The following is a 27,189-nucleotide window of genomic DNA, read 5'->3' as shown; positions in this document are numbered from 1 at the left end:
AGAGTTGGAAGAGACCACAAGGGCCATCGAGTCCAGCCCCCTGCCAAGCAGGAAACACCATCAGAGCACTCCTGACATATGGTTGTCAAGCCTCTGCTTAAAGACCTCCAAAGAAGGAGACTCCACCACACTCCTTGGCAGCAAATTCCACTGTCGAACAGCTCTTACTGTCAGGAAGTTCTTCCTAATGTTTAGGTGGAATCTTCTTTCTTGTAGTTTGGAACCATTGCTCCGTGTCCGCTTCTCTGGAGCAGAAGAAAATGCTCTCGGTCAAGGGTCTCCTGTCGCTAGATTTACTGTGTCTGAAAACCAAGGCTGCTGAAGTCAAAGGGGGAGCACTGGCAGAACCTCTGCCTTCTGTTTTGACCTTTCTGAGGGCTCTCGGAAGCATTGCCGTGGCAAGAAATATGCGTAGGAGACCACCCAGGCCAGTTGAGGGTCGAAAGTGCCCACCCCCTGTCCCTTTGTGTCATAGGTGCAGTGGTACCTCGGGTTACATACACTTCAGGTTACAGACTCGGCTAACCCAGAAATAGTATCTCGGGTTAAGAACTTTGCTTCAGGATGAGAACAGAAATTGTGCTCCGGCGGCAGCGGGAGGCCCCATTAGCTAAAGTGGCGCTTCAGGTTAAGAACAGTTTCAGGTTAAGAATGGAACTCCAGAACGAATTAAGTACTTAACCTGAGGTACCACTGTACTTGGAATACAACCTCTTTATCTTGTGGTCCTTGACGGAAGTGAACAGGTCTTGGATTCATGTTCAGAACCTGTTTATGAGCAGCAGAAATGTAGGACAAAGTCCCCACTCTTCCTCACCCTGTTACTTGGATTTCACAATACTTTCTCTGTAGAACACCTGTGTGCCTGCAATTTGGCACAGGGGCACAAGTGATTCTCATTTGCTTCCCTTCAAAGGTCTGGCCCCGGGTGCCACCAGAACCTGGGCAGGTGGCAGGGTCCGCTCTCAGTAACTATCCAGGCCTTCCCTCCCCCTTTCATGTTCTTGTCCAGTACTTGAGAGTTACAGCCATCCTTTGAGATTTCCCACCCTGACTCCAGCCCAGCCTCCTGGGGGCACCTGAGGATGCCCATCCCAGAGGACAACCTGCTCAGGAGGAGCCCTCAGCAGCCTTCAATTTGGCTTCAGATGCCTAGAGCTCAAAGCCCCCGCTAACCCTGCTGATGGATTTATTTGCATTTACACATCCCACCTTTTTCTCCCAGCAGCAGCACCACAGGGTGCAGGGAGGAGAGCCGCACACGCTTCTCTCCTCTTCCTCCTCCTCTATCTCTCCCACAAACGCCGACAACAAATCAGCGACGATGCGCGAGCGGCCTGAATCTGTGCTTTGGCGAAACCGGGTACCAAAAAAGCCAAGGCAGCTCTTGGTAAGCTAAAGGCGCCTCCCTGCGCGCCTAGGGCCGCTCGAAGCGTTTCTGACTCGGATACAAAAGCTTCCATTCTGCTTGCCCGGGTCTATTTAGAAAAGAAATGCGAGAGAGAAAGAGAAAGAGCGCGCCGCTTCCTCCCTTACCGCTCGCTCAGATGCGCAATCGCTTCGCTGCGTGCCGCGCGTGCGGCTCCGGTGCAGTCGCGCGCACTCCCGCCGAGGTGTATGTGTGCGCGCGCGCGCGCTGCCCTCCCTTCCCCTCCCGGCCCTTGTTTTTGGGGTCGTGCGCGAGAGCGGAGGCGGGGTGGGCAAGATCCCTCGGGGGCTGCGCGGCGAGCAAACCGGAGGACCCCCCACCCCTGGCCAGGAGCCGCCGTTGCGCATTTGGAGAGCCCCAGCAAAGCGCGCGCCGCCAACCGGGCAGCATCGTGTGCGGGCTTCGCGGTGGCGGTGGCGGCGGCGACACCCCCTCCCTCCTTTCCTCTCTCTCTCTCTCTCTCTCTCTCTCTCTCTCCATCCCCCCCCCTCCAATGCACAAGCGAGGTCCATCCTCTCCCGCACGTCGGCGATGACTTCAGCGTCCGCCCGCCGCCTCCGGAGCTGCCCTGGGCAGCCCGGCCGGGAGAAGATGCTCCCCGCTCCCTGCGCGCCGAGGCACAAGGCGAGCGGCGCCCGCTGCTTCCCCGGAGCCGGCGCTGGGTAAGGAGACGCTGCCTGGGGTTGGTGGGTGGGTAGGGCGGAAGGTGGGTCGCCCTGGGCGCGCTTCGTGCGTCCTGGCCAGGAGGGATGGCGGGCGATGGCCTCGGCCTCCGCTCTGGCTGGCCCGAAGCGCACAGGGCTCTCCTCTCCAACCGGACCCTCAAGGCGCAGCCCGGCGCGTAATGGCGCCACGGAGCGGCCGGGAGCGTCGGGCGCCTTCGCTGCCCCTGCCCATTGCCGGGGCCGGGGGGAGAAGCGCGGGAAGGAGCAGGGGGTGGGATTCGCTTCCCCCCGTCGGGGGGCTTTGGAAAGGGTTTGGCAGACCCGGGATGAGGATCCATTTGTTATGAGAATGATAACACGATGAATGGCAGAATCGCGAGTGGGCAAGAGGGTCGTTGCGCAGAGGGGGCCCCCATGGAGAACAGGGTGCTGGACTTGGTGGGCCTTCGGCCTGATCCAGCCCGGCTCTTCTTACAGTCTGGAGGTAGTTCTTATTCAATTCTACCCCCACCCCAAAAAGGAATCTGTGCCACAGGAACTGGCTAAGTCTCTGGAGGCAACCAGGTTAGGTCAGGCCTAAAGAGCTGGGGGTACAGCTCCATTTTTCCAGCGCTGCATTATTAGGGATGTTATCTCAGGACACGCTGCTTAAATCTTTTGAGGTCACCTGTGGGAAGCTGCCTTGGGCCTCCTCGAATGGCCATGTCTGCACTAAAGCAGTCTCATTGGAGCCAGGTTACCAAATCGGCAGAGTAGGCTCCACCTATGGGCCCCATGCCGTTTTGGGGCCCCAAGACAACAGATCTAAATAATGTTGATTTAATCTTGAAAGAAAATTACAGTCAAGTATTAGGGGACACAGGTGGCGCTGTGGGTTAAACCACAGAGCCTAGGGCTTGCCGATCAGAAGGTTGGCGGTTCGAATCCCTGCGACAGGGTGAGCTCCCGTTGCTCGGTCCCTGCTCCTGCCAACCTAGCAGTTCGAAAGCACGTCAAAGCGCAAGTAGATAAATACGTACCGCTCTGGCGGGAAGGTAAACGCCGTTTCCGTGCGCTGCTCTGGTTCGCCAGAAGCAGCTTAGTCATGCTGGCCACATGACCCGGAAGTTGTACGCCGGCTCCCTCGGCCAATAAAGCGAGATGAGTGCCGCAACCCCAGAGTCGGCCACGAGTGGACCTAATGGTCAGGGGTCCCTTTACCTTTTTATTAGGAGATAATTTGCATGGCGCCCCCCAGAGATTTGAACTGCCTAGGGGCCTCCACAGGGTTTAATACGGCACTTGAGTACACAGCTGTTTAAAATTTGGCCCTCTTGGGTTTGTTTTTTTAAAAAACTGGTCCTCAGAACTAACCCCACCCAAATGCTTTTGCCCGACTGCACTGTGTCCTGGCACTCCAAGAATCATCAAATTTGTTCCTGGAGAGGGCAGTTCAGCGCTGCCGGTGCAGGAAAAACAACACAGGAGGCAGCAGGCACTGTGATTCTCCAGCGGTTTGACCCAACCCCCAGAGGCACAGTCCAACAACAACAACAAAAATCCCCTCACTGAGCCTCAATTCTTCCCCGGGAAGAAGGATTGATTCTTAAACCATTCTGGGAATATTAGCCCCACGAGGGAACAGGGGTCTCTTAACACCTCTTGGCACCTTTAACAAACTACAGTTCCCACAGTTTCCTTGGTGGGAGCCACATCTGTTTAAAGAATTTGCTTCTTTAAATGTAAAATGGGGCCAAATTCTTCACTGTAGATGCTGGGAACTGAAACAGGGACTTTAACGATCTTGTCCCCTCCCCTTAATGCACAGAAACAATCTTTAAGGCCGAACAATGGTTCCTTCCACCCTGCCCCCAGAATTAAATAATCAGCAGTCAAAATATTGGGTGTGAACTGTCTGCATTTGATTTTCTTTAACCAGCAAGATACATATGTTACATCAAAAATGTAACAGAGCAGTTCACATAATAGCATAGAATACTGGTTTTAAAGAATAGTGATAAATACAGGCTTTAAAAACAGCCAAAAAATATACTCTTTAAATATAGATAACACCTCTCTCTGTGTTAAAGCAGCGGTTAAGAGCAAATCAAGTTTCAGTACAATTACTCTGTGAGATCTTCTGCAAATTTGCAGTGATCAAGTTGGCAGACATAGTTTCCACTTCGTAGCACATCATGGCTGTTAAAAGTACACAGGACAAGACTTGAAGGCCCAATATTAGCTATCCGGTGTCTGTTGACTTACATTTGGACGGGGCGTGTGTTTCTGCTTATACAAACAGGCTTCACCCACCATGGACTTCAAGCTTCTAATGGGAGGCGATTGATTCTGAGGTGCTGGAACCGCAGAGCATTGCTTCCTGTGAGGATGAACCTGACGGGCTGGGCTGAGGCGAAGTGGACAGACCGCACCAATTCCTCCGCACAGCCGCCGCCGCCACACCCTCGGGGCAGCAATGACACCTTTTCCTTCCAAGGAGACCTCCAAGACATCATCCACACAGCCACCTTGGTGACGTGCACCTTCCTGCTGGCCGTCATCTTCTGCCTGGGCTCCTACGGCAACCTCATCGTCTTCCTGTCCTTCTTCGACCCGGCCTTCCGGAAGTTCCGCACCAACTTTGACTTCATGATCCTAAACCTGTCCTTCTGCGACCTCTTCATCTGCGGAGTGACCGCTCCCATGTTCACCTTTGCCCTGTTCCTGGACTCGGCGGCGGGCATCCCTGACGCTTTCTGCTTCACCTTCCACCTCACCAGCTCTGGTTTCATCATCATGTCCCTCAAGACGGTGGCCGTCATCGCCCTTCACCGGCTCCGCATGGTCTTGGGCAAGCAGCCCAACCGGACAGCCTCTTTCCCTTGCACCCTTTTGCTCACCTTGGCCTTGTGGTCCATGAGCTTCACCCTCGCGACGCTGGCCACCATGAGGACCCAGAAATCCCGCCTCTGCCTCCCCATCTCCAGCCTGGTCATTGGCGAGGGGAAGGTGGTCCCTTACCTGTACGTCATCGACTTCATCTGCTGCGTGGCGGTGGTTTCCGTCTCCTACATCATGATAGCCCAGGCCTTGAGGAAGAACGCCCAGGTGCGCAAATGTCCCCCCATCATCACAGTCGATGCATCCAGGCCTCCGCCGTTGATCGGACCCCTTGCTGCTGGGTGCGCTGACGGTGTGCAGTGCGCCGTGCCCGCTCTCTACAGAAACCAAAACTACAACAAGTTGCAGCACATCCAAACCCACGCGTACACAAAGAACCTCAGCCAGCTGCCCGCAACTGCGGCCAGCAAGTTCCAGCTGGTGTCGACCGTGAACTTGTCGACAGCCAAGGACTCGAAGGCCGTGGTGACGTGTGTCGTCATTGTCCTCTCGGTGTTAGTCTGCTGCCTCCCTCTCGGCATCTCCCTGGTGCAGGACGTTCTGTCCCGCAACAGCGGCTTCATCCTCTACCAGTTCGAACTGTGTGGGTTCACCCTCATCTTCTTCAAGTCCGGGCTGAACCCTTTCATATATTCCCGGAACAGCGCTGGGCTGAGGAGGAGGGTTCTTTGGTGCCTCCAGTACTTCGCCCTCGTCTTCTTCTGCTGCAAGCAGAAGACGCGGCTCCGCGCCGTGGGCAAAGGGAGCCTGGAGGCCAACCGCAACAAGTCGTCCCACCACGAGACCAACTCCGCTTACATGCTGTCTCCGAAGCCTCAGAAGAAGTTTGTGGACCAGGCCTGCGGCCCGAGTCACTCCAAGGAGAGCATGCTGAGCCCAAAGGTTTCCGCTGGCCGCCAGCATTACGGGGCCCAGAGTAGCTCTACCCCTATGAACACTCGCATCGAACCTTATTACAGCATCTATAACAGTTGCCCTTCTCAGGAGGTGAGCACTCCCAACAGCCTGCAGCCCACAAACTCTCCCTTTGGATTCGCCAACTCCTACATTGCCATGCACTATCACGCGATGACGGACGTAGTGAGGGATTTCGACAGTACTTCTGCTAAGCAGATACCAGTTCCCTCGGTGTAGCTACCAGGAGCTGAGACTCTTTAACTTTCGACCGCAATGGCGGCCGACCTTTTTCTTTGTGTGTGTGTGTGTGTCCGTGCGGCAAATATGCCCCCACGGGTCATCTGAAGCATGATATCGTGCCCCTCTCGTATGCATCGCAGCAGGGATAGCGTGGACTGCAACTCCCATCCACACTGGCCAGGATGATGGGAGTTGTAGTCAAGCAACAACTGGAGTGTGCCAGGGTGGCTCTAAGGCATTTTTGCCTTCAGTCTGCTGAGCAGCTGGCGCATGAAGGCCTCAGCCAGGCTTCTGAGCTCTCCTGTCCTGGCCTGCTTCTGATATTTGGTTTCGCAGGTTGGCCACATGTTTTCCTACTATCTCTCTAGTTCTCTTTCCCCCCATCTTTCAAGATTTCTGGTTACTAGTCCCCAAGGCTCAGTGGGTCTTATACCCCCACCCTGCCCAAAGTATTCCCTCCACCACCCTCAAACACAATACTGCTTTTTCTGTCAAAACAGCTGCCAACCACGAAATCACCTGTGGCAAACTCTTCTTTAAGACTGGACCGGGTATTGTTTTTCCGTTTTTGTGTGTGTGTGGTATCCCCATGAAAGTGCACGGTTTTAAGCATTGACAGAGCTTTCTAAAAGTTTCTACTCCGAATTGTGTGTGTGTATATATATATATATATTACAGGTTTGATGCGGAACCTTGCTTTTCTATTTATTTACTGAAGAGTGTTTAATTGTGCTGGTTGGCAAAGCATGTGGAGTGGCAAACCCTATCCCCAAACCAGGATTGGGACCAAGACTGAGAGGGCTTTCAGCATCCTCTCCATCAGTGGACCCTCTACTGCTGATGCCTGTTCTGGACCTCCTTTTAATTTAATTCCCCCCCCCACACACACACACAGTGCAGTGGGCTTCCCAACTGTGGCAGCAACCATATCACTTCCTTCCCCCCATCCCATAGTCTCTGTGTTAACCCAACTTCTGGGGTATTGTGGGAGGGGGCGGCGGAATGGGACACCCAAGATCAGGCATAAGCAAACTCTGCCCTCCAGATGTTTTTGGCCTACAACTCCCATGATCCTTAGCTAACAGGACCAGTGGTCAGGGAGAATGGGAATTGTAGTCCCAAAACATCTGGAGGGCTGAGTTTGCCTATGCCTGCCCAAGATGGTGGCTGGAAGCTGCTCAGCACTACCATCGTAATTATTATTATTATTTAATTAAAAGTTGTCAGAAGGTGGGCTCCTCAGAGTGTCAGGGCCATAGCTTCTGTGAAAGGATACAGCCCATGCGCCGAATCCTATCCTATCCCCAGTTGTATATATATACTCTGTCAGGACCAGAGTTTATTTTACGGTTTTGCTTCGCTGTGTTTCGAAAGAATTTCGAAAGCTACACGCACTGGGGAAACTTTACAGAAAGTGTTTTTAAATCCTTGGGTTTACTGCTAACAAGAAATGCCAACTTTTATGTATGTTGAGGACATGAGATGCCTTCTTCTCAGGCAAGATCTGCGTCAGTCTTGTAAATAATTCCAAGTTACTAGTCCACAGCGTTTTTGTGTTCGCTGATTTGTCCGAAACCTTAGCGCGCTTTGATTCGTGAATGACATGAAAGGCAACCACACTTGTCATTTTTTGTCACTGGCAACAAAGCATATGGCTATTTACAAGCCCTTTTAAAAATATCTCTCTGCACCCTCACCCCTTCTACTATAGGCCTGTTCCCATCCTGCAGTCAGAACAGTCTCTGGGGATTATGTTACTTTGGCAGAGCGTTCAATCCCACCTCTTAGCAACGCAACTGCAGCGTATGAGGAATTCTGCTTGCTTGTTTTAACTCTAGATATGGTGAGGGGTTGGGCACGCACATGCAATTTTAAACTCCTGCAAATCACAAAGGCTAGAAAATAACCAAACTCCCTGCCTGCCCTCTTCCCCCCCCCCATTAAAAGTTGGGATTTAAGGGGCCCAATTTCCATTCTTGCATATTGTAAATGCTCTTTGCAAGAGCCAAATCTCTTCTTGTTACATGATTATATGTATCTTTTGCAATAACTGTCTCATAATTGCGGACCAATTGTATTACGTGAGCATTTTAAAATGACCATTCTAGAAAAATATAAAGGACTGATTTAATTTTTAATGGTTTTTTTTGCTAGATAATCATAGGCACTGTAAGACCTAACACAAGCAAAACTGAGTACAGTATGTGAATGATAGTTGTGCAGAATCTGTTAGGGAAGTAATATTTTGCTAAAACATTTCACGTTAGTCATTTTCTCATTCCCGAAACGTTAGAGGAAGAACCTTGCTGTTAGCCCATGCGTTTCTTTGGTATTTTAGGGTGTGTGTATTTTTTTATATATATATATAAAATCTCACATGCTGTCATGATCATAAAGGGTTATCTAAGGGTACGGATCACACTTTTCCTTCTATTCTGTGCCAATTCATACTTAATGTGTTCTCCTACAATAAAGGAGTCTCCGTGTTCTGTGATGTTTTGACCAACTCCCGATATTGTTTGTGGTCTGTCTTTTTTAAATGATGGTATAAGAATAAGAATAATTTATACCCCACCCATCTGGCTGGGTTTCCGAAGTAAGCCATCAACCATGGCTGGGTACACATTCCCATTTACTCTGCTTTGCTCCCTGTTCTGGTTTTAGAAGCCAGTATTGGCCACAATACACATCTATCATGTGGTTTCTTGAGAAATGCAGTTTTCAACATGTTTCCCGCCGCCTCCAACCAACTGTGATGCAATTTGAAAGCATAAGTCACACGGAAGACATCAAAGCCCCCTCTCTCCACCCTCTGATGTGGACAGGCAGCGGGCGACTTGGAAACCCACCGACAAGCCATTACTGATGTATCTCATACTAAAGGTAAAGGTAAAGGTACCCCTGACAGTTAAGTCCAGTCATGGACGACTCTGGGGTTGCGGCGCTCATCTCACTCTATTGGCTGAGGGAGCCGACGTTTGTCCACAGACAGCTTCCGGGTCATGTGACCAGCATGACTAAGCCGCTTCTGGTGAACCAGAGCAGCGCACGGAAACGCCGTTTACCTTCCTGCTGGAGTGGTACCTATTTATCTACTTGCACTTGACATGCTTTTGAACTGCTAGATTGGCAGGAGCAGGGACCGAGCCACGGGAGCTCACCCCGTTGCGGGGATTCAAACTGCTGTCCTTCTGATCGCTAAGCCCTAGGCTCTGTGGTTTATCATAATAACCATGTGCAAATGTGATTTGAAATGCAGTTGTGGGTGTGGGTGTGGAATGACCCACTGTGTTTTAAGCCAGTTATGTGAACACCGGCTGAGTTAATGGACAAAGACAGTACTTATTTATTTGCCAAGATTTTCTATACCGCTTGGTTCAAAAACCAAACCAAAGACCTCTAAGCGGCTTACAAAGATTGAACTGGGGGGACTTGCTGGTTCCTAGCTCAGCCTCTTTCTTTCAATGAGGTGGTAAAAACAACAACAACCAAGCTATTTTCTGGGTTGTACCTCTTCTGACTGCTGGTGAGGCCTCACAGGACTGAACTCCCAACAAATCATCCACACACAGAGAAAACTTCTAGCCTATTTGCCTCCCTAATACCCAGGGATACACCAGGGTATGGTGGAATGTTCTATCGTGAGTCCCCTTTCTGTAAACTGAAACGGTACTGTCCAGACACCCATTTTACCTCCTCCCTCTGTCGTTTCTGAGAACTAGGCCAGTTGCCTTCGATGGGGGAGATCTGTGCCAATACATACATTTGCCGACCAAGTTCATCCCCCACCCGTTTGTAGTCTGCATTTGCAAGCCTACATTACAAAAGATCTTAGCTGTACACCGAAATAAATAACCAGAACATGCATGTACATTGGTCCGCAGGGACGCACAAGTACCCAGTAGCCAAGGTTACCATTGATTTGGGATAATGCTTCTGATTAATTTGGCATAGCGCAGAAGAGTCCTCTAAAAAGCAGGATGTTTTCGTGTTTTTTTATCTCACGAAAGCCTCTCTACCACTGTCCCTGTTCTAATAACTAGGACCAGGTGATCTATTGACATATCGTCCAAAACTGGTCCATATCGTGATACTGGTTTCGTAATTTTTGACCTGGCAATATATTGCGAAACAGTGTGTGTGCCTGTGCTATGCAAAAATCACAATGTGAGGAAAACCCATGAAGCCAGCTAATGCCTCTACAGAATATAGCTCCATCCCTATTTCAGACATTGTGATGCATCAGTGTATCATGATGTTTAGCTGGTGATATATTGCGATGTTGAAAACCAGATACTGCCCAGCCCTACTAATAATTGTCATAGGAAAATCTTCCAGGCTCACTTGGATTGCCAAACAAAGACACCAGCCAAGGAGCAAAACAGCAGCCTGTAGGCCTGATCTTTATTGTTGCAACAAGGCTTCCAGCCACCACACGGAAGAAGCAGGAAGAAACCCAGACCAAAGGATGGCTCCTTTTTTTATATACGTTTCCCTTTTTACTCACAACACCCTTAGTGAAGCATCATACATACATCACAAGTATGTCATAATCTGGGAGGGGTCCTCTGGCAGAAACCTGATCTTCAGGTTTGCCCCCATCCCTCCTGAAACATCCTTGGAGTTGACTGTTGATTTCATGCTTTTTATTTCAGTAAGCACTGAGTGAGTGCTTTCCTCCATAATCTCTGGCTATATATACATTATTTACACAATGGGTCCCTTGTGATTGGCTGATTCAGCTTCCCTCCTGGAGCCTGATTGGACTGCTCCTGCAGGCCAATCCAGTTGCTGATTCACTTCCTCCTGGAGCCGGATTGGGCGGCTCCTGCAGACCAATCAGGTTGCTGCCTTCTAGGATCCTACCTGCCTATTGTTCTAGGATCCAAGCTTAGTACATAACGCCTCCCTTGACTTCCACTTCACACCCATTAAGTCGAGTATGTACACGTTACTGTTCTCCCGGTCAAGTTACGATACGATACGATACGATATCTTTATTGTCATTGTCCCATACAGAACAATGAAATTGAAAAATCTACATAAGACATTCAAAAACTCCTAAAAACTCTGAAACCCCATTTTAAAATACAATATAGAGACTCCTTATGCTGTGTTTAGAACCAGAATTGCATTTGGGTAGAAACTGTTTCTTAGGCGGCTAGTCCTGGTCTTTATAACCCTATACCTTCTTCCAGAAGACAGAAGCTGAAAGAGATCATTTCCGGGGTGCGTACTATCCTGCGCTATCTCTGCAGCTTTCTTATGGCACCTGACAGCATAGATTTGATCTAAGGTGGGAAGAGTGCACCCACGTTATGGTAAGCACACCCCTTTGTCTTGACCAAGCTCCTAATAAACTGAGGTTGGGTTTTCTATTGTTTCTGGAATGGCTACCTGTCTGGCACCCAGGGGCCAGGATGCCAGCAATTATCACCTTGGCAAGGAGACTGCTGAGTACCTGGTCTCGGGGTTCAGGGATTATGGCTGCCCCTGCCCCACTTGGTAGCCATTTCCTTCCCGAGCAGAACAAAGTTGGAATGGCGCAAATCCTATACAGGAGCAATTTTATATGGCTTTCTAAATTTCCCCCCATTTGCAGGAGTGATTGTGTTGGTTTTGGTAGTCGGTGTGTGTGTCTGTATGATGTCCACAGGATAGGCACCCCCCCCCCCAAGAAAAAACCTTTCCATAAATTCCGGTAACATAACCAAATGTTTAAACACTTGGCTCCCATTTGACAGTATTTGATCAAGTCTTTTTCTTAGCAACAGCCCAAAGCCAACATCTCAGCGTGCACCAGTCCAGAAATGTTTGCGTTCCTCATGCATACACCCTCAATTTCCCATATGCCTCCTCTGCTTCCTAGCACAGCCCATTTTCCTCTGTCAAAGCCATCGGCTCGTTTGTCATTTTCAGAACAGCGGTCAGCTGGCTCCAGAAGAGCTTTTGTTTGTGTTCCTCTGGGCTCCACTTCAAGTAGGTTTTCCTTCTCAGCAGCTTCCGGAGCTTGCTGAATTTCTGCGGGATGCTGTTGGGCGGCAGGTCTTCCAGTACAACCATAATGAGAGAGTCCTCGTTTTCGCTAAGGACCCGATGTTCAGCAAAGAACAGCTCATACTGGCACCAGCAACTGTTGACAAAGCTGGGCGACAGCACAAAGAGAACTTTGTGGCTGTTCTCAATGCAGTGGAAAATGTTCCTAACAACCGGGTGCCCTGGCGTGAAGTCTCTCTCGTGGTAGCATACTCGAAACTCGAGGGCTTCCAGTTTTTCCAGCAGGGTCTCTTTAGCCCACAGGGCATCGTTTTCGCTGTATGAGATAAATGCATCATACGCTTTGTGTTCTGGCCTCTTGTATTGTTTCCTTTTCGCCATGCACCAGTACCATCCCATCTTAATGTACCAGATGCCGTCAAAACGCCAGCAAAGGCCTGTTAAGAGGGACATTGCCAAGACGGCCACACAAGCCGTAATTGCCATTTGAAGTCCCAGAGAACAACGCAGCATCGTTAAGTTGCTGCTTTCAACCGAAAGGCCCCGTTTCTTGAGGGGAAAGCTGCACAAAAGCTCCTCTTGGCCATTTATCTGCAGCTGCCGGCTCGCAAGGTACGTGTTCGCAAACCAATACAAGTCACAGTTGCAGAAGAAATGTTTCCCTTGAAGGGTTAAGACGTTCAGGTTCGTCAACCGGCCAAAGGTCTCTTCCATAATAATGGTGATGGCATTGTTGCTTATGTCCAACTCGAGCAAAGATTCGGGGAGAGACCCCGGCTGCAAAAAAGAGATCTTGTTTCCTGACAGATTCAGATATTTGAGTTCCGGCAGAAATACTCCCGTGCGGTCCTGCAGTTCTGTAATTAAATTGTGGCTTGCATCGAGGCTGGTGAGGTGGTGAGAATGGTTTAGATTCAGATGCGTTATGAGGTTTCTAGAAACATTAAGGAATTCCAGCTCTTGTGGAGCCCTGCATAAATGGAACACGGGTATCTGATTCTTACTGATATCCAGTTCTTTTAAGGAGTCTGGAAGATACGCAGGTGGAAGATCCTTTATTTTATTGCTTGGAATCTTAAGCACTGTCAAATTAGGGAAAATGTTAAGATTAGCTATCTCTTGGATGTTACTGTTGCTTAAATCTAGGTTCTGCAATGAAGTTGGCGGCTGGGGAAAACCGTGCATGGGGTTGTTGCTCAGGTCTAGAAAGAGAAGCTTTCTCATGGTGTTTGCAAACCATTCTGGAAGTTCTACGATGGAGCAGTTTGACATTACGAGACGCCTCCCTTCCACGGGGAGGCCTTCGATGGGGCTGCGTTGTGGAAAATTGACAATCGTCATGCTTTCCATTCTGGTTTCTGGTATAGACTTGAAGAGAGATGTCAGCGTTTCAGGATTGTATATAAAATGGTTTCCTTTAACATCCATCTCTTCTATATGAAAGTAAGTTCTGGCAAACTCACGTGGTATTTGGTTAATGTGTGTGAAGGACAAATCAAGACCTTTGAGACTCGAAGGGAGGCAGATGCTTTTCAAAGTGGTAAGAGGGTTGTGGCTGAGATTTAAGAACAACAGCTCGCTGTGCTTTAAGTCACACCTGTTGGGTACAAGCCCACCTGATACAGTTATGCTGTTGTAACTCACGTCGATGGACTGAACATTCTTCATTTTCAGGAGCAGTGAAAGCAGGGTCCCTAAATCCATTTGCAGATTGTTGTGACTGGCATTCACCTCTACAACCTTTCCCAACGTTGTGTTGCAATGCCTAGGATCCATTTCCCTCCTCAGATCTTCCTCAGACAGGTTTCTGTCAGATAGATCAAACATCCCACCCACTGGATTGCCACAACCTGCAGACATCCTCAGCGCAGGAGGTGGAAATACTGTTCCAGATTCATCTTGTCTTTCATAACCCAGAACAGTCCTTTTTAGTATCGAATGGACATTTAGAAGACTACTAGGTCCTTTGTGCTTCTCTGCTGGAAAAGGAGACCCCACGGTGCCCCATAAGGATGGGTCAGTTTGTGGAGAAGTCACCATTTCATTCATCTGTGAGAACTTAGGGAGTGGCACTTCTTGTGGTGGGCTGTTAAGTAAAACTTTGAAACTCTGATTGCTTTGAGGAACTAAACCTTGAATACTGGGGCCTTCTGCTTTCCTTCCTGCAATTTTTTTCAGAAAGCTGAGTGAGAAGTTATGGCTTCTTGTTGGAGTTTGTAATTCAGAGTGAAATGCAGAGTAATTATCGGAGGGTTTGGAGACATAGACCTTGTCTGGAAGCTGAAATCCACCTTCTCCATCGCAGAAAAGAATAGAAATACAGAAATACAGTATTCTGGTAATGATTCCCATCCTGGAGAAGAGGAAACAACAATCAGTGTTATGATCTAATATTTTATTTTATTAAAAGTTTGATTGTTCTTTATTCTGTGCAAAGTGTAGTTTTAGATACATTTGCACAATTCCTCACATTGGGAATAACATTTAATTATGGGAAATTAAACTAAAAATTATAAGGGGGTAAATGTGATAGAAATAATAGTATTTTTATCCTGTTTAGCCCTTCCTCTCAAAGCAGTTAGTAATGTACAACAAATGTAAAAGAATTGGGCCACACCTTGTTTGCATACCCTTGAACATTTATTGAATGAAAATAGGGATGTTCTGTTCAACTATAATTAATTAATTATGATTAAACCCCACCCATCTGATAAGAGTTGCCCCAACCACTCTGAGCAGCTTCCAACATATGTAAGAACATAAGAAAACAATAATTTTTTTAAAAAAAATTCCCTACACAGGGCTGCCTTCTGATGTCTTCTAAAGGTTGTAAAGTTTATTATCTCCTTGGTTCGGGTGTCGGATAACTCCATACCCACCAACATTTATCCGATGATAATAGGGACGTCCTAAGGAAATCTTAACGGGACACGGGTGGCGCTGTGGGTTAAACCACAGAGCCTAGGACTTGCCTATCAGAAGGTCGGCGGTTCGAATCCCCGTGATGGTGAGCTCCCGTTGCTCGGTCCCTGCTCCTGCCAACCTAGCAGTTCCAAAGCACGTCAAAGTGCAAGTAGATAAATAGGTACCACTCCGGCGGGAAGGTAAACGGTGTTTCCGTGCGTTACCTTTTCCTTTAGGCCCCCGAATGTATTTCTGGTTTGCCAGAAGCGGCTTAGTCATGCTGGACACATGACCCGGAAGCTGTACGCCGGCTCCCTCGGCCAATAAAGCGAGATGAGCGCCGCAACCCCAGAGTCGGTCACGACTGGACCTAATGGTCAGGGGTCCCTTTACCTTTACCTAAGGAAATCTTTTGGGGGATCATCCTGGGATGAAATCAGAAACTGGGATGGCTTCTGTCAATCTGGGACTGCCCCTGGAAAACAGGGACACAGAGGGTCTGTGTTTGCTTCCCACGGCGGCCCACCAGATGTCTCTGGGAACCCTATAAACAAGCTGTGAGGCAAAGAGCTCTCCTGTCCTGCTTTTCACTGGCAGAACAAAGGTAAAGAATCTAAGCCCACATTTTTACTTGTAGGATACTGTCACTCAGTGCTCCCCCCTGGAGGGGGTACTCAAGAGCACAGTAAAAAAGGTAAAGGTACCCTTGCCCGTACGGGCCAGTCTTGACAGACTCTAGGGTTGTGTGCTCATCTCACTCTAGAGGCCGGGAGCCAGCGCTGTCTGCAGACACTTCCGGGTCACGTGGCCAGCGTGACAAGCTGCATCTGGCAAGCCAGCGCAGCACATGGAACGCCATTTACCTTCCTGCTGGTAAGCGGTCCCTATTTATCTACTTGCACCCGGGGTGCTTTTGAACTGCTAGGTTGGCAGGCACTGGGACCGAACGACGGGAGTGCACCCTGCCGCGGGGATTCGAACCGCCGACCATGCGATCGGCAAGTCCTAGGCGCTGAGGTTTTACCCACAGCGCCACCCGCATTCCCAACAGCACAGTACTGGCACCTTTTTTGTGGTTGTTAAAAAGAGTGGCAGTTACTATAACAACTTCATGGTGAGTACTGGCACCTATTAGCACTGCTGCTACAGGAAAAGGTTGTTTTTAAGGTCAGCCGATGTAGAATCAGTGGATTTTCTAAAATCTATATATAGCCTGTTGAATTTGACTTGCTGGACACTCCTAACACATGACCAGATTGCAGCTCTCCATATCTTCCCCTGACACGTTGGTAGCTGCTGCAAATGTCATATGACACGTGAAGAAATTTGCAATCCACTAGGCTCCAAAATGTGGGACGTGGGTGGTGCTGTGGGTTAAACCACAGAGCCTAGGGCTTGCCAATCAGAAGGGTGGCAGTTCGAATCCGCGCGACGGGGTGAGCTCCCGTTGCTCGGTCCCTGCTCCTGCCAACCTAGCAGTTTGAAAGCACATCAAAGTGCAAGTAGATAAATAGGTACCGCTCCGGCGGGAAGGTAAACGGCGTTTCCGTGCGCTGCTCTGGTTCGCCAGAAGCGGCTTAGTCATGCTGGACACATGACCCGGAAGCTGTATGCTGGCTCCCTCGGCCAATAAAGCGAGAGGAGCGACACAACCCCAGAGTCGGCCATGACTGGACCTAATGGTCAGGGGTCCCTTTACCTTTACCTTTACCTTTAGGCCCCAAAATGTATTTATGCCATTGTGTTTCTATCCCAACTGTTTCTCCAAGGAGCAAAAAGTGCCATGTATGTTCCTCCTCTGTCCTCATTCCCTTCCCCCAACAGCTGTGAGTTAGGTTAGGCCTAGAGGCAGTGGCTGGCCGAAGTTCACCCAGTGAGCTCCATAGTCAAGTGGGGATTTCAACCCTGGTCTCCCAGGTCCTATCCTGACACCCTCACCAGTTGATGGAGGCAGGGTCTGTCTCTACAGTCAATATTAAGGGTGAAGCAACTGCTGCTGAAGCCTTCTTTGGTATCCACAAGGGCCAGGATGGAGAGCTTGTGGTCCTTTGTTTGGTTCCAACTCTTCTCATCCCATTGGCCAGGAGTTGGAAAGTCCAACACAGGTAAGCTCTGCCCCGGAAAATCAATCACATGACATGGCGCGCACACACAATTTGAATGGCAATGCCCACCAACTTTTCGGGGGGCAGCCCCCTCAAATATTTTATTAGGAGACCAAAGAGACCCCTGCCCCTAGGTGTTGGCTCCTATGGTCCAAAACAATCGGCCCCAGGCTAACCACCCCTGCGCCAGGGAAAGGAAAGACAGAGAAATATGCAACAAAGAAAGATGGCAAGACAGGGACAGATCTCACAACCACATCTCACAACCATCCTCCAACTTTGAATAATAAAGAATAAGAATAAATTGTCCAGTAGCACCTTAGAGACCAACTAAGTTTGTTCTGGGTATAAGCTTTTGTGTGCATGCACACTTCTTCAGATACACTGAAACAGAAGTCACCAGACCCTTATATTTAGTGAGAGGGTAGGGTGGGGTTTTTCTCAGAAGGGTGGTGGGAATGGGTGATTGACTCAATGGGTATGGTAAACCTGTTGACGACTGTTAAGGACTGCAATTAGTCCAACAGGAAAAAGCAAGGGATGGTATGCAGATGACCAAAAATAGCTTTAGCGTATCACCCATCTCTCAGTACCCTTCTGAGAAAAACCCCACCCTATCCTCCCACTAGGGTCTGGTGTAGGGGTCAACAAACTTTTTCAGCAGGGGGCCAGTCCACTGTCCCTCAGACCTCGAGGGGGGCCGGACTATATTTTGAAAAAAAAACACACGAATGAATTCCTATGCCCCACAAATAACCCAGAGATGCATTTTAAATAAAACCACGCATTCTACTCATGTAAAAACACCGGGCAGGCCCCACAAATAACCCAGAGATGCATTTTAAGTAAAAGGACACATCCTACTCATGTAAAAACATGCTGATTCCTGGACCGTCTGTGGGCCAGATTGAGAAAGCGATTGGGCCTCATCCAGCCCCCAGGCCTTAGTTTGCCTACCCATGGTTTGGCGACTTCTGTTTCAGTGTATCTGAAGAAGTGTGCATGCACATGAAAGATTATACCCAGAACAAACTTTATTGGTCCCTAGGATGCTACTGGACTATTTTTTTATTCTATTCTATTTTGACTGTGTCAGACCAACACGGCTACCTACCTGAATCAATAATCATGTTATTATTTATAGCCCGCCCATCTTGTTGGGTTGCCCCGGCCACTCCTTGTCCTGTAGAGCACTTACCTGTTCATTCTCTTTGTTGTGAAAGTGGAAATCTACACTTGGAAGCAGCCTGCTCCTGCAGATCCAACTGCAGCCCCGCTGAGATTTGCCTTTGCTGAGCTCTAGCCCATCACTTCATCCAGCACAGATTCTCTCGGCTAAGGAGGAAGTGTGTGGCCATGACACAGGAAAAGAGTTTTATGTCATAAACAAGGAAGTCCGAATATAGAGCGGAGAGTCCCTAAGGATGAATCATAGAATCATAGAATCATAGAGTTGGAAGAGACCACAAGGGCCATCGAGTCCAACCCCCTGCCAAGCAGGAATCACCATCAGAGCACTCCTGACATATGGTTGTCAAGCCTCTGCTTAAAGACCTCCAAAGAAGGAGACTCCACCACACTCCTTGGCAGCAAATTCCACTGTCGAACAGCTCTTACTGCCAGGAAGTTCTTCCTAATGTTTAGGTGGAATCTTCTTTCTTGTAGTTTGGAACCATTGCTCTGTGTCCGCTTCTCTGGAGCAGCAGAAAACAACCTTGGAGGCTCGTGTAACTGGAAGACAGTGACCCTACTGCTCAGGGCTTTTCTTATAGGGGAAAAAGAGGTGTCAGTACTGCGTACCTTTGAGTACCTAGCCCCCCGGGGAAAAAATCACTGCTACTGCTCAGTCAGTAAACACATGAGACGTAACCGGCTGTGTTCTTAGATAAATAAGATAGACTATTCATAGTATCAAATTGTAAATTTCAACAGATGTAACTCATAAAGTTCAACAACCGGACAAAGCAGAAGACCCAGTGGATCAGATCATTCTCTAGTCAGTTCATGCATAAGGTCCATCTGTGTAATGGTGTCCATTCCACCTGTCTGTTCATAAAGTCCAACCCATCCACATGAAAGGTTGTTACAGTTCCTCAAAATCCTTTCACAAAGTCTAAGACAAGGATTTCCGGAATATTGGCCTTGTTTCGCCGTCCTGGGCTTCATCAGTAGTTAAAGCTCATGTGTGATATTACAGGACAGCTTATGGCATAGGAGTAGCTACTGCTACTGCTCAGTCTGTGGCTACCATCCCTGACAGTGATCATCTACCTGTTGGAAACAGAAGTCTCTGAATTCCCAGTTGCCGTGTTAAAAAAGTGGGGAAGAGTGCTGTTGTGTTCAGGTGTTGCTTGGGGGCGGCTTATAGACCTATGGCTGGCTATTGTGAGAACACGATGATGGAGTAGTAGGTTCAGCCTGAGCCAGCAGGACTCTTCGTATGTTCTTAGCCCCCGAGCAAATGGAAATGCGAGAGGGAAGGCCAGTAGCATCCCAGATGTTCCCTTCCCATCTTCTCTGATCATTAACTGTGCTAGCTGAGGCTGATGGGATCTGGAGACCAACATCTGGAAGGTCACGTTCCCATCCAATTATTTCCCCTGCAAATGGTCCTGAACAACCCCTGCAAAAACACCGAATCAGACCTCCTCCAGTTCATGGATGTTTACGCTGACAAGTGACTCTCCAGGGTTTCAGGTAGCAATTTCTCCCTGCTCTACCTGGAGACGCCAAGTACCAAATCTGGGATCTTCTGCAGACAAGACAGATACTCTACCACTGAGCTACAGCCCTTTCCAAATACAGATTATGGGAGGAACGCAACATCGCTGTAAAACAGGGCTTCCCAAGCTTGGGTCTCCAGTTGTTTTTGGACCACAACTCCCATCATCTCTAGCTAGCAGTGGTCAGGGATGATGGGAACTGTAGTCCCCCAAGCAGCTGGAGACCCAAGTTTGGGAAACCCTGCTCTAAAAGAAAATGTTCTGTCAATGCAAACAACTTGGTGTGCCTGGTCTCACTTCCTCCTTGCACATTGTTCTGGTTCTCTTGACCCCCCCCCTCCCCAAGTCGATTTGGGGATGTGGGTGGTGGTGGGAGCTCCATTGTGCTAGCAGGAGCCCTCGTACTGGTACATGCCAGTAGAATTATTTAAGTTGGATCCAGCCCAGGGAGACGAGCCTCATCAAGTGCATCTTTTCCACCAATTTAATCAACATTTGTGCACACATAAAATCATGGATTTTGGGCTTTGTTATAGCAGCACTGCTGCTGTTATGATGCAGTTGGTTTGTAGTTCCAAGAGTTTCCCTAGGCAGCTCTTCCACCATCTCCATGGGGTTTCAAGGGTTCTTATCAACAGTAACCTTTTTGCTAGAACCCAGTTAAAGGTTATGAGATATCGCTTGCATCATCCCTCAAGTCATGTGTTTCTATTTAAGCCCACTTGTGATGGAGACATCTTTTAAGGAAGTGGTTTCTCCGAGTAGCAGGTTCCCTCAAGCACTTATCTGCAGGCACCGGGAAGTTTGTGGTCCCACCATCCCACAGAAGTAATGGTGCAATACGACTGTAGCAAAGCTCGATTTGTCCCAGAATACCATCACCATTAAACTGATGCTGAATCATATGGATGTTCCTTTCATACATCATAGGTGTGGGTGTGAGGGAAAGTCTTATAAAGTGGGAAATTCAAGTTTGCATGATGAACTGTAAGAGACCCAATATGTGTTGTGAACATTATTATTGTACTTGAACAGGCTTGAGGCCTAGGACTTTGGTGCAGACATTGGGTTCCTTGCCTGCACAGAGCTGTTCTGCCTACGACAGCCTCATAAGCTAATGCCAAACTTTTAGCCACCTCTCCTAAGGTAAGTGTGTGAAGACTTGGGGAGTTGTTTTCTTTAGAAAAAGCCATTTTGTTTGAGGTGGGTTTCCTGGGTGCAGAGGTACGCTAGCAGATAGCTGCCACATCAATGAAGGAATTGCTCTAGAGAGCAGCACCTTTCGTAGAATCAGCTGGGACCATGGGGGTCCTCTAGTCCAACCCTGCAATGCAGGAATTCTTCACCCCACATGGGGCTTGAACCCCCCAACCCCCGAGATTAAGTGTCTGGGAGCAGCCACCAAGACCACATAACACCGGTCTTGAAAGACCTACTTTGGCTCCAGTACGTTTCCGAGCACAATTCAAAGTGTTGGTGCTGACCTTTAAAGCCCTAAACGGCCTCTGCCAAGTATACCTGAAGGAGCGTCTCTACCCCCATCATTCTTCCTGGACACTGAGGTCCAGCGCTGAGCGCCTTCTGGCGGTTCCCTCCCTGCGAGAAGCCAAGTTACAGGAAACCAGGCAGAGGGCCTTCTCGGTGGTGGCACCCACACTGTGGAACACCGTCCCACCAGATGTCAAAGAGAAAAACAACTACCAGACTTTTAGAAGACATCTGAAGGCAGCCCTGTTTAGGGAAGCTTTTAATGTTTGATGCATTACTGTATTTTAATATTGAGTTGGAAGCTGCCCAGAGTGGCTGGGGAAACCCAGCCAGATGGGTGGGGTATAAATAATAATAATCATCATCATCATCATCTCATTGTAGCCAGTGTAGTGTAGTGGTTAATAGCGGTGGTCTCGTAATCTGGGGAACCAGGTTCGCTTCCCCGCTCCTCCACATGCAGCTGCTGGGTGACCTTGGGCTAGTCACACTTCTTTGAAGTCTCTCAGCCTCACTCACCTCGCAGAGTGTTTGTTGTGGGGGAGGAAGGGAAAGGAGAATGTTAGCCGCTTTGAGACTCCTTCGGGTAGTGATAAAGCGGGATATCAAATCCAAACTCTTCTTCTTCTCATGCTCTACCTAAGAAGCTGTTCCTATTTGTTAAGCGATTCAAGGTCTGCTTAGGCAGTGGTAGAATTCTTGCTGAGAGACGACACTCTGCAGACGTTTATTGATGGTGGCAGGCTTTGGTGAGCTAGCACACCAAGGCATGGGGTAGAATCACAGAACTGTGGAGTTGGAAGGGACCAGAAGGGTCCAAACCCCTGTAATACAGGAATCTTTTGCCCAACGTGAAGCAAAAGGGATGCTGGGAGAGGTATAATACTCCAACAGCACCCAGAGGGCTACAGGCTCTCCACTCATCACACAGCACCCTCCCAGCAAAGGTCTGTGTGGGTGATCAGTCCACATTGCAAGGAATGCTCAACACCGTTCATCTCCCCACCTCTTTTAGGAACAGGGCATCTACTCTGCATGCAGGTGTATTGGGTGACAAAGCAGACAAAGGGACAGGGCAGGAGAACCCAATATTGCTATTTAAAAACAAAACAAAAAAAAATCGCAGGGACCCAGAGCTCCACACACAGGCCCACCTCCCAGTCAGTCAATGTTTGGAGAACAGAGAGGCTCACCCGCTTGGTGGTTTGACAAGACTGAAGGGAAGCAAGCAGACTTACAGGTACAGTGGTGCCTTGCAAGACGAAATTAATCCGTTCCACGAGTCTCTTCGTCTTGCGGTTTTTTTCGTCTTGCGAAGCATGGCTATTAGCAGCTTAGCGGCTATTAACGGCTTAAAGAAAAAGGAAACAAACTTGCAAGAACTCGCAAGACGTTTCATCTTGCGAAGCAAGCCCATAGGGAAATTTGTCTTGTGAAGCACCTCAAAAAACAGAAAACTCTTTCGTCTAGCGAGTTTTTCGTCTTGCGAGGCATTCGTCTTGCGGGGCACCACTGTACTTCCCCGATAGCTCAAGATGGGGAGGAAGCTGACCTTAAGAGGACAGGCGTTGCCAGGTACGTGTCATCTGAGGTGAGCATCCTCTGGCAAATTGCGCTGCTCAATGGCTGAACGGAACAAGTTTAACACTCTCCCTGCCTTTGGGCCCAAGATATAAGCTCCAGGGTAGCTTGCTTTCGTTTCAAAGCCCACACACGTACTTCCAACCGCAGAGCGCTGGCGATGGCAGGTTGACCAGCACTGTGGCTCATTTGCTCCAGTTGGGAAGGAACCCGGCTCTGCTTGGAGGTCTCTTACCCTCCCCGCTGAGCTGGGTGCTTTCCCATTTTGAGTTGAAAGACATCAGTGCACCTTAACGGCAGAGTTCAGGAAACCCAACCCTGAAGGAGCACTTTTTCTGAAGCTGGGTGTCAGGGTTTCTGGGAGAAGTGAGGAGATGGCAGAGGAGACGGAAAGCGAGTGGGAGGAGGGAGAGAGAGACGAGGAAGAAGATGACGGAATTCGAAGGGAATCTATGAGCCTAAGCAGTGAGTCAGAGGATTCCCAAAAGGGAGCTAGCATGATCAGGCGAAAAGCAGGAGAAGAGAGAAGCTGTGAAAAGTCAGGGAAGGAGGGGAGAAAGCCCAGTGAAGCACAGACGCTGTCAGAGGGGTCTCAGCCGGAACGGAGTAAAGGGGGTGGAGTTGTCAGCCTCTCGGAGGGAGGAGGAACAGGAGAAAACAGAGAGAGGGGGTTGGAGCAAGGTGTTCAGCCGGAAAGGGTAGAGAGTGGAACAGGGGGCAGTATAGAGGACGAAGGAAAGGTCAAAAGCAAAGTACGCGCGCCAAGTTCAAACATAGAGGCGCGCGGAAGTGGGGAAAGCTCAGAGGAGGAGCCCGGCCCCAAAGCCAGAAGGAGGGGGCAGGAGGCGGCAGAGGATTCAGCCTCAGGCGAATCCCGGAAAGAGAGAACCCAGGGGGGCAGAAAGACCCTGCGGAAAAGAAAGGAGAGGAAGAGGTGGTCTAGAGCCAGGCTATTAAGTTGGTGTGGAGGAGGGGAGGAGTCAGAGGGGGACTTCGGCGGTCTAACGTGACAGACGTACAGCCACAATGCTGAACTGTGAAAGAAGCAATTATCTTCAATAAACTTTTCCTGTAAGTAAACTACAACGGAGTAAGGTCTCTCGTGAGCTGGGACCCACCTGGGTGGCTGTGACAGAAAGTCCCCCTCCCTCTGAAAGCAAAAATTTTTTTTTGCGAAGCTCACGAACGGGGCAGCCATGAGTGCTGAGGAACAGCTGGCTGCACTCCGGGATCAGATTACCACTCTCACAACGGCAGTCATTGCTTCGCAGAAGAAGAATGCTGACTTGGAGAAAGCCTGCCAGGATTTGCAAGCAAGGTGGGAAAATGCGGACAAGGCGGGGACCCCGGGCTCCAGAGCGGAGGGCATTGCGCTTGGAAGGAGGGGGGGTGCCCTAGTTTCGCATTTTAATGGCAACTTGCAAGACTATCCCAACTTCAGGGCAGATGTCGTGTATGCACTGCATTTACTCCGTCATGATTTTAGAGATGAGGAGGAGAGAGTGGGATTTATTGTTTCGCACCTGCATGGGGAGGCCAGGGCTTGGCTACGCAATCTGTGGCGCGAAGATGGACCAGCCCGTCGCAATGCAGATGCGTTTATCAAGGCAATGGATGCTTGTTTTCAATCCTCTGTGGATAAGGACATTGCGCGCCGGCAGATGCACGGGCTGAGGCAGGGGAGAGCCACTGTACGCCAATATCATTCTAAATTTTTTGCATTGCTCACCGCCTTAGATTGGCCGAAGGACAGTCTACCGGTCAGGGATCTTTTTTGGGAGGGATTGAGCCCCTCCGTCAAGGATGAGATCGCAAGGGGGGACAGACCCCAGACCCTGGAAGACGTGGTGCAACGGGCTTTGGCTATAGGAATTCGACAGGAGGGACGTCCGTGGCACGAGGAGGGGGGGCCCCAAGCGCGCGCGCAAGCAAAAGCTCTCCCTTTTGTGCACAGGGATTTCAGCCGTGCGCACCCCTCACCAATGGGGAAGGAAGGCGAAGAGCCAATGGAGATTGGTGGTGCTAGGGCTCAAAAGCCATCCCAGAGCCCCATCCCTGCTGCAGCCAAAGCGAAGCCTCCTAGAGGGACCAGGAAGTGTTACATCTGCGACAGTGCACACCATATGGCGAAAGAGTGCCCCCAGAGGCTCCAGAAGCACACTGCAGCACTAGCAACTGTGACAGCAGAGGTGCAATCAGAGGAGCAGCTTCAGGGAAACTGCAGTGCCTGGCTGGAAGCAGAGCTACTGGGGCTCAGCCAGGCGGATCTGTAGAGAAGTCCCCAGCATCCTTGCAGCGCATGGACCCTTTACCTCCCAAACCAGCAGTTTTACTCACAGCAACACTCCAGCTGCCTGATGGGCGACTTCTCGAGGTTCCAACAACCATCGATTCGGGAAGCAACGCCGATTTCGTGGGATTACAGTTCGTCAAGCAGCATAACATAGCGCTCCTGCCTGCAACGACGCCTCTGAACGTGGTCACGGTAGACGGCAGGAAGTTGCTGGGGGGGCAAGTGGTGCAGCAAACCCCTCCCATGATGATGCAAATTGGAGACCATCGAGAGCTTATTAGTTTCAATGTCACCCACTTATCGGACACGCCCATCGTGTTGGGCATGAGTTGGCTGGACAGGCACAGTCCCGCGGTTGCTTGGTACCAGAGGCAGATCACCTTTTGTTCATCGTATTGCGCCCAGAATTGCATCCAAACCGATCAAGGAGGAGAAGCCGAACAGCAGCTGCATCTGAGTATGGTGCAAGCGGTTCCTCACAAGTACGCGGAGTTCTTGGAGGTTTTCTGCGAAAAGGAAGCGGACAAATTGCCGCCTCACAGACCTTACGACTGCGCGATTGACTTAGTGCCAGGCGCGCAGTTGCCAACTGCCAAGCTGTACTCCATGTCGGAAGACGAGCTGCAAGAGCTTCGGGAGTTCATAGAACACAACCTCAAGCGCGGATTCATCCAGGAATCTAAAGCAGCGGGAGGCAGTCCTGTTTTCTTTGTGAAAAAGAAAGACACGCCCCAGAAGAGGCTCATTGTGGACTACCGGTTCATAAACAGACTAACTAAGCCCAAGGCCTTCCCCATGCCCAAAATTGACGACCTTTTGGCTACAGTCAGGAGGGGGAAGATTTTTACCAAGCTGGATTTACGTGGAGCTTACAACCTCATCCGCATCAGGAAGGGCGACGAGTGGAAGACGGCCATGTTCACTCCTTTGGGCACGTACGAATACAGAGTTATGCCCTTCGGTCTACAAAATGGCAGCCATGTTTTCCAAGCATTCATGCATCACGTCCTGGCAGGTCTCCTCTACAAGAAGTGTGTCTGTTTTCTCGACGATATCCTGATTTTCTCGGAATCGCCAGAGGATCACGATAAGGACGTGAAGGAAGTTCTGCAGAGGCTGAAGGAACACAGGCTGTACGCCAAGTTGGAGAAGTGCCAGTTTGATGTAAGAGAGGTAGATTTCCTTGGCTACAAGCTGTCCGACGAGGGACTGGCCATGGACAAGACTAAAGTCCAAGCGCTGTTGGACTGGAAAAGCCCTCGAAATCGGAAGGAGGTCCAGAGGTTCATCGGCTTTGCCAATTTTTATCGCAAGTTTATTAAAGGTTTTGCAAACGCGACGGCGGCAATCACTGACACCCTCAGTTCCAAGAAGAAGAAGTTCGTCTGGACCGAACAAGCAGAGCGATCCTTTCGGAAGCTTAAAAGCCTTTTCGCCTCCGAGGAGCAGCTGCTGCACGTGAATCCTGGCAGGCCCATGCGGGTAGAGACAGATGCATCAGACAGAGCAGTTGGGGCCGTCCTCTTGCAAGAGGATTCGCAAGGCAACTGGAGACCGGGTGCATTCTACTCCCGGAAGCTCAGCAAGACGGAGCGCAACTACACCATATGGGACAGGGAGTTGTTGGCCATTCATGCAGCTTTCAAAGCGTGGCGACACTTCTTGATAGGAGCCAAGCACACGGTGCAGGTCCGCACGGATCACAAGAACTTGGAGTATTGGCGGACGGCTAAATTGCAAACCCAACGACACATGCGCTGGGCGGAATTCTTTGCGGATTTCGATTTCAAAATAGAATACATCCCTGGAGACTCCAATGTTATAGCAGACGCGCTGTCCCGAAAGCCTCAATACCTGGAGGAAGTAGCTCCAATCGCAGCGAAGTACATTTTCGCACCGCAGGCGTGGACGTGCGCTACCATCGCAGTCGACCTGGACGCGGTGCGACGCGCGCTGCAAGAGGATCAGTTTGCACAATCCAAGATGG

General features: G+C 49.7%; 2 protein-coding genes across 3 annotated transcripts; one reads left to right on the top strand and one right to left on the bottom strand.

Annotated features, from left to right (window-relative positions):
• The first annotated feature begins 1,253 nt into the window (after positions 1 to 1,253).
• GPR75 (G protein-coupled receptor 75) lies at positions 1,254 to 8,624 on the top strand. 2 transcript variants are annotated; one of them, XM_081854776.1, is made up of 2 exons: positions 1,254 to 1,390; positions 4,376 to 8,624. In XM_081854776.1, exon 2 carries the CDS (start codon positions 4,462 to 4,464, stop codon positions 6,106 to 6,108), a length of 1,647 nt encoding a protein of 548 aa, XP_081710902.1. In that variant the 5' UTR covers positions 1,254 to 1,390; positions 4,376 to 4,461; the 3' UTR covers positions 6,109 to 8,624. The 2 variants fall into 2 exon arrangements, with proteins under 2 accessions (XP_081710902.1, XP_081710901.1); XM_081854775.1 differs by lacking the exon at positions 1,254 to 1,390 and adding an exon at positions 1,628 to 2,091.
• A 3,341-nt stretch (positions 8,625 to 11,965) lies between these two features.
• Positions 11,966 to 18,437, bottom strand: LOC309337786 (toll-like receptor 2). Its single transcript, XM_081854633.1, has 2 exons — positions 18,316 to 18,437; positions 11,966 to 14,461 (listed from the first exon to the last, which is right to left on the bottom strand). Exons 1-2 carry the CDS (start codon positions 18,321 to 18,323, stop codon positions 11,977 to 11,979), a joined length of 2,493 nt encoding a protein of 830 aa, XP_081710759.1. The 5' UTR covers positions 18,324 to 18,437; the 3' UTR covers positions 11,966 to 11,976.
• Between the last annotated feature and the right edge of the window lie 8,752 nt (positions 18,438 to 27,189).

Source organism: Podarcis erhardii (assembly GCF_964252035.2).
Source record: "Podarcis erhardii genome assembly, chromosome: 3".
Taxonomy (NCBI): Eukaryota; Metazoa; Chordata; class Lepidosauria; order Squamata; family Lacertidae; genus Podarcis; species Podarcis erhardii.
The sequence above is the reverse complement of the archived record's forward strand: the minus strand, read 5'-3'. Positions and strand labels throughout refer to the sequence as shown.

What these genes read in the sequence shown, in the direction of transcription:
- GPR75 (XM_081854776.1), top strand. Translation starts at nt 4,462, where the DNA reads ATGAACCTGACGGGCTGGGCTGAGGCGAAGTGGACAGACCGCACCAAT.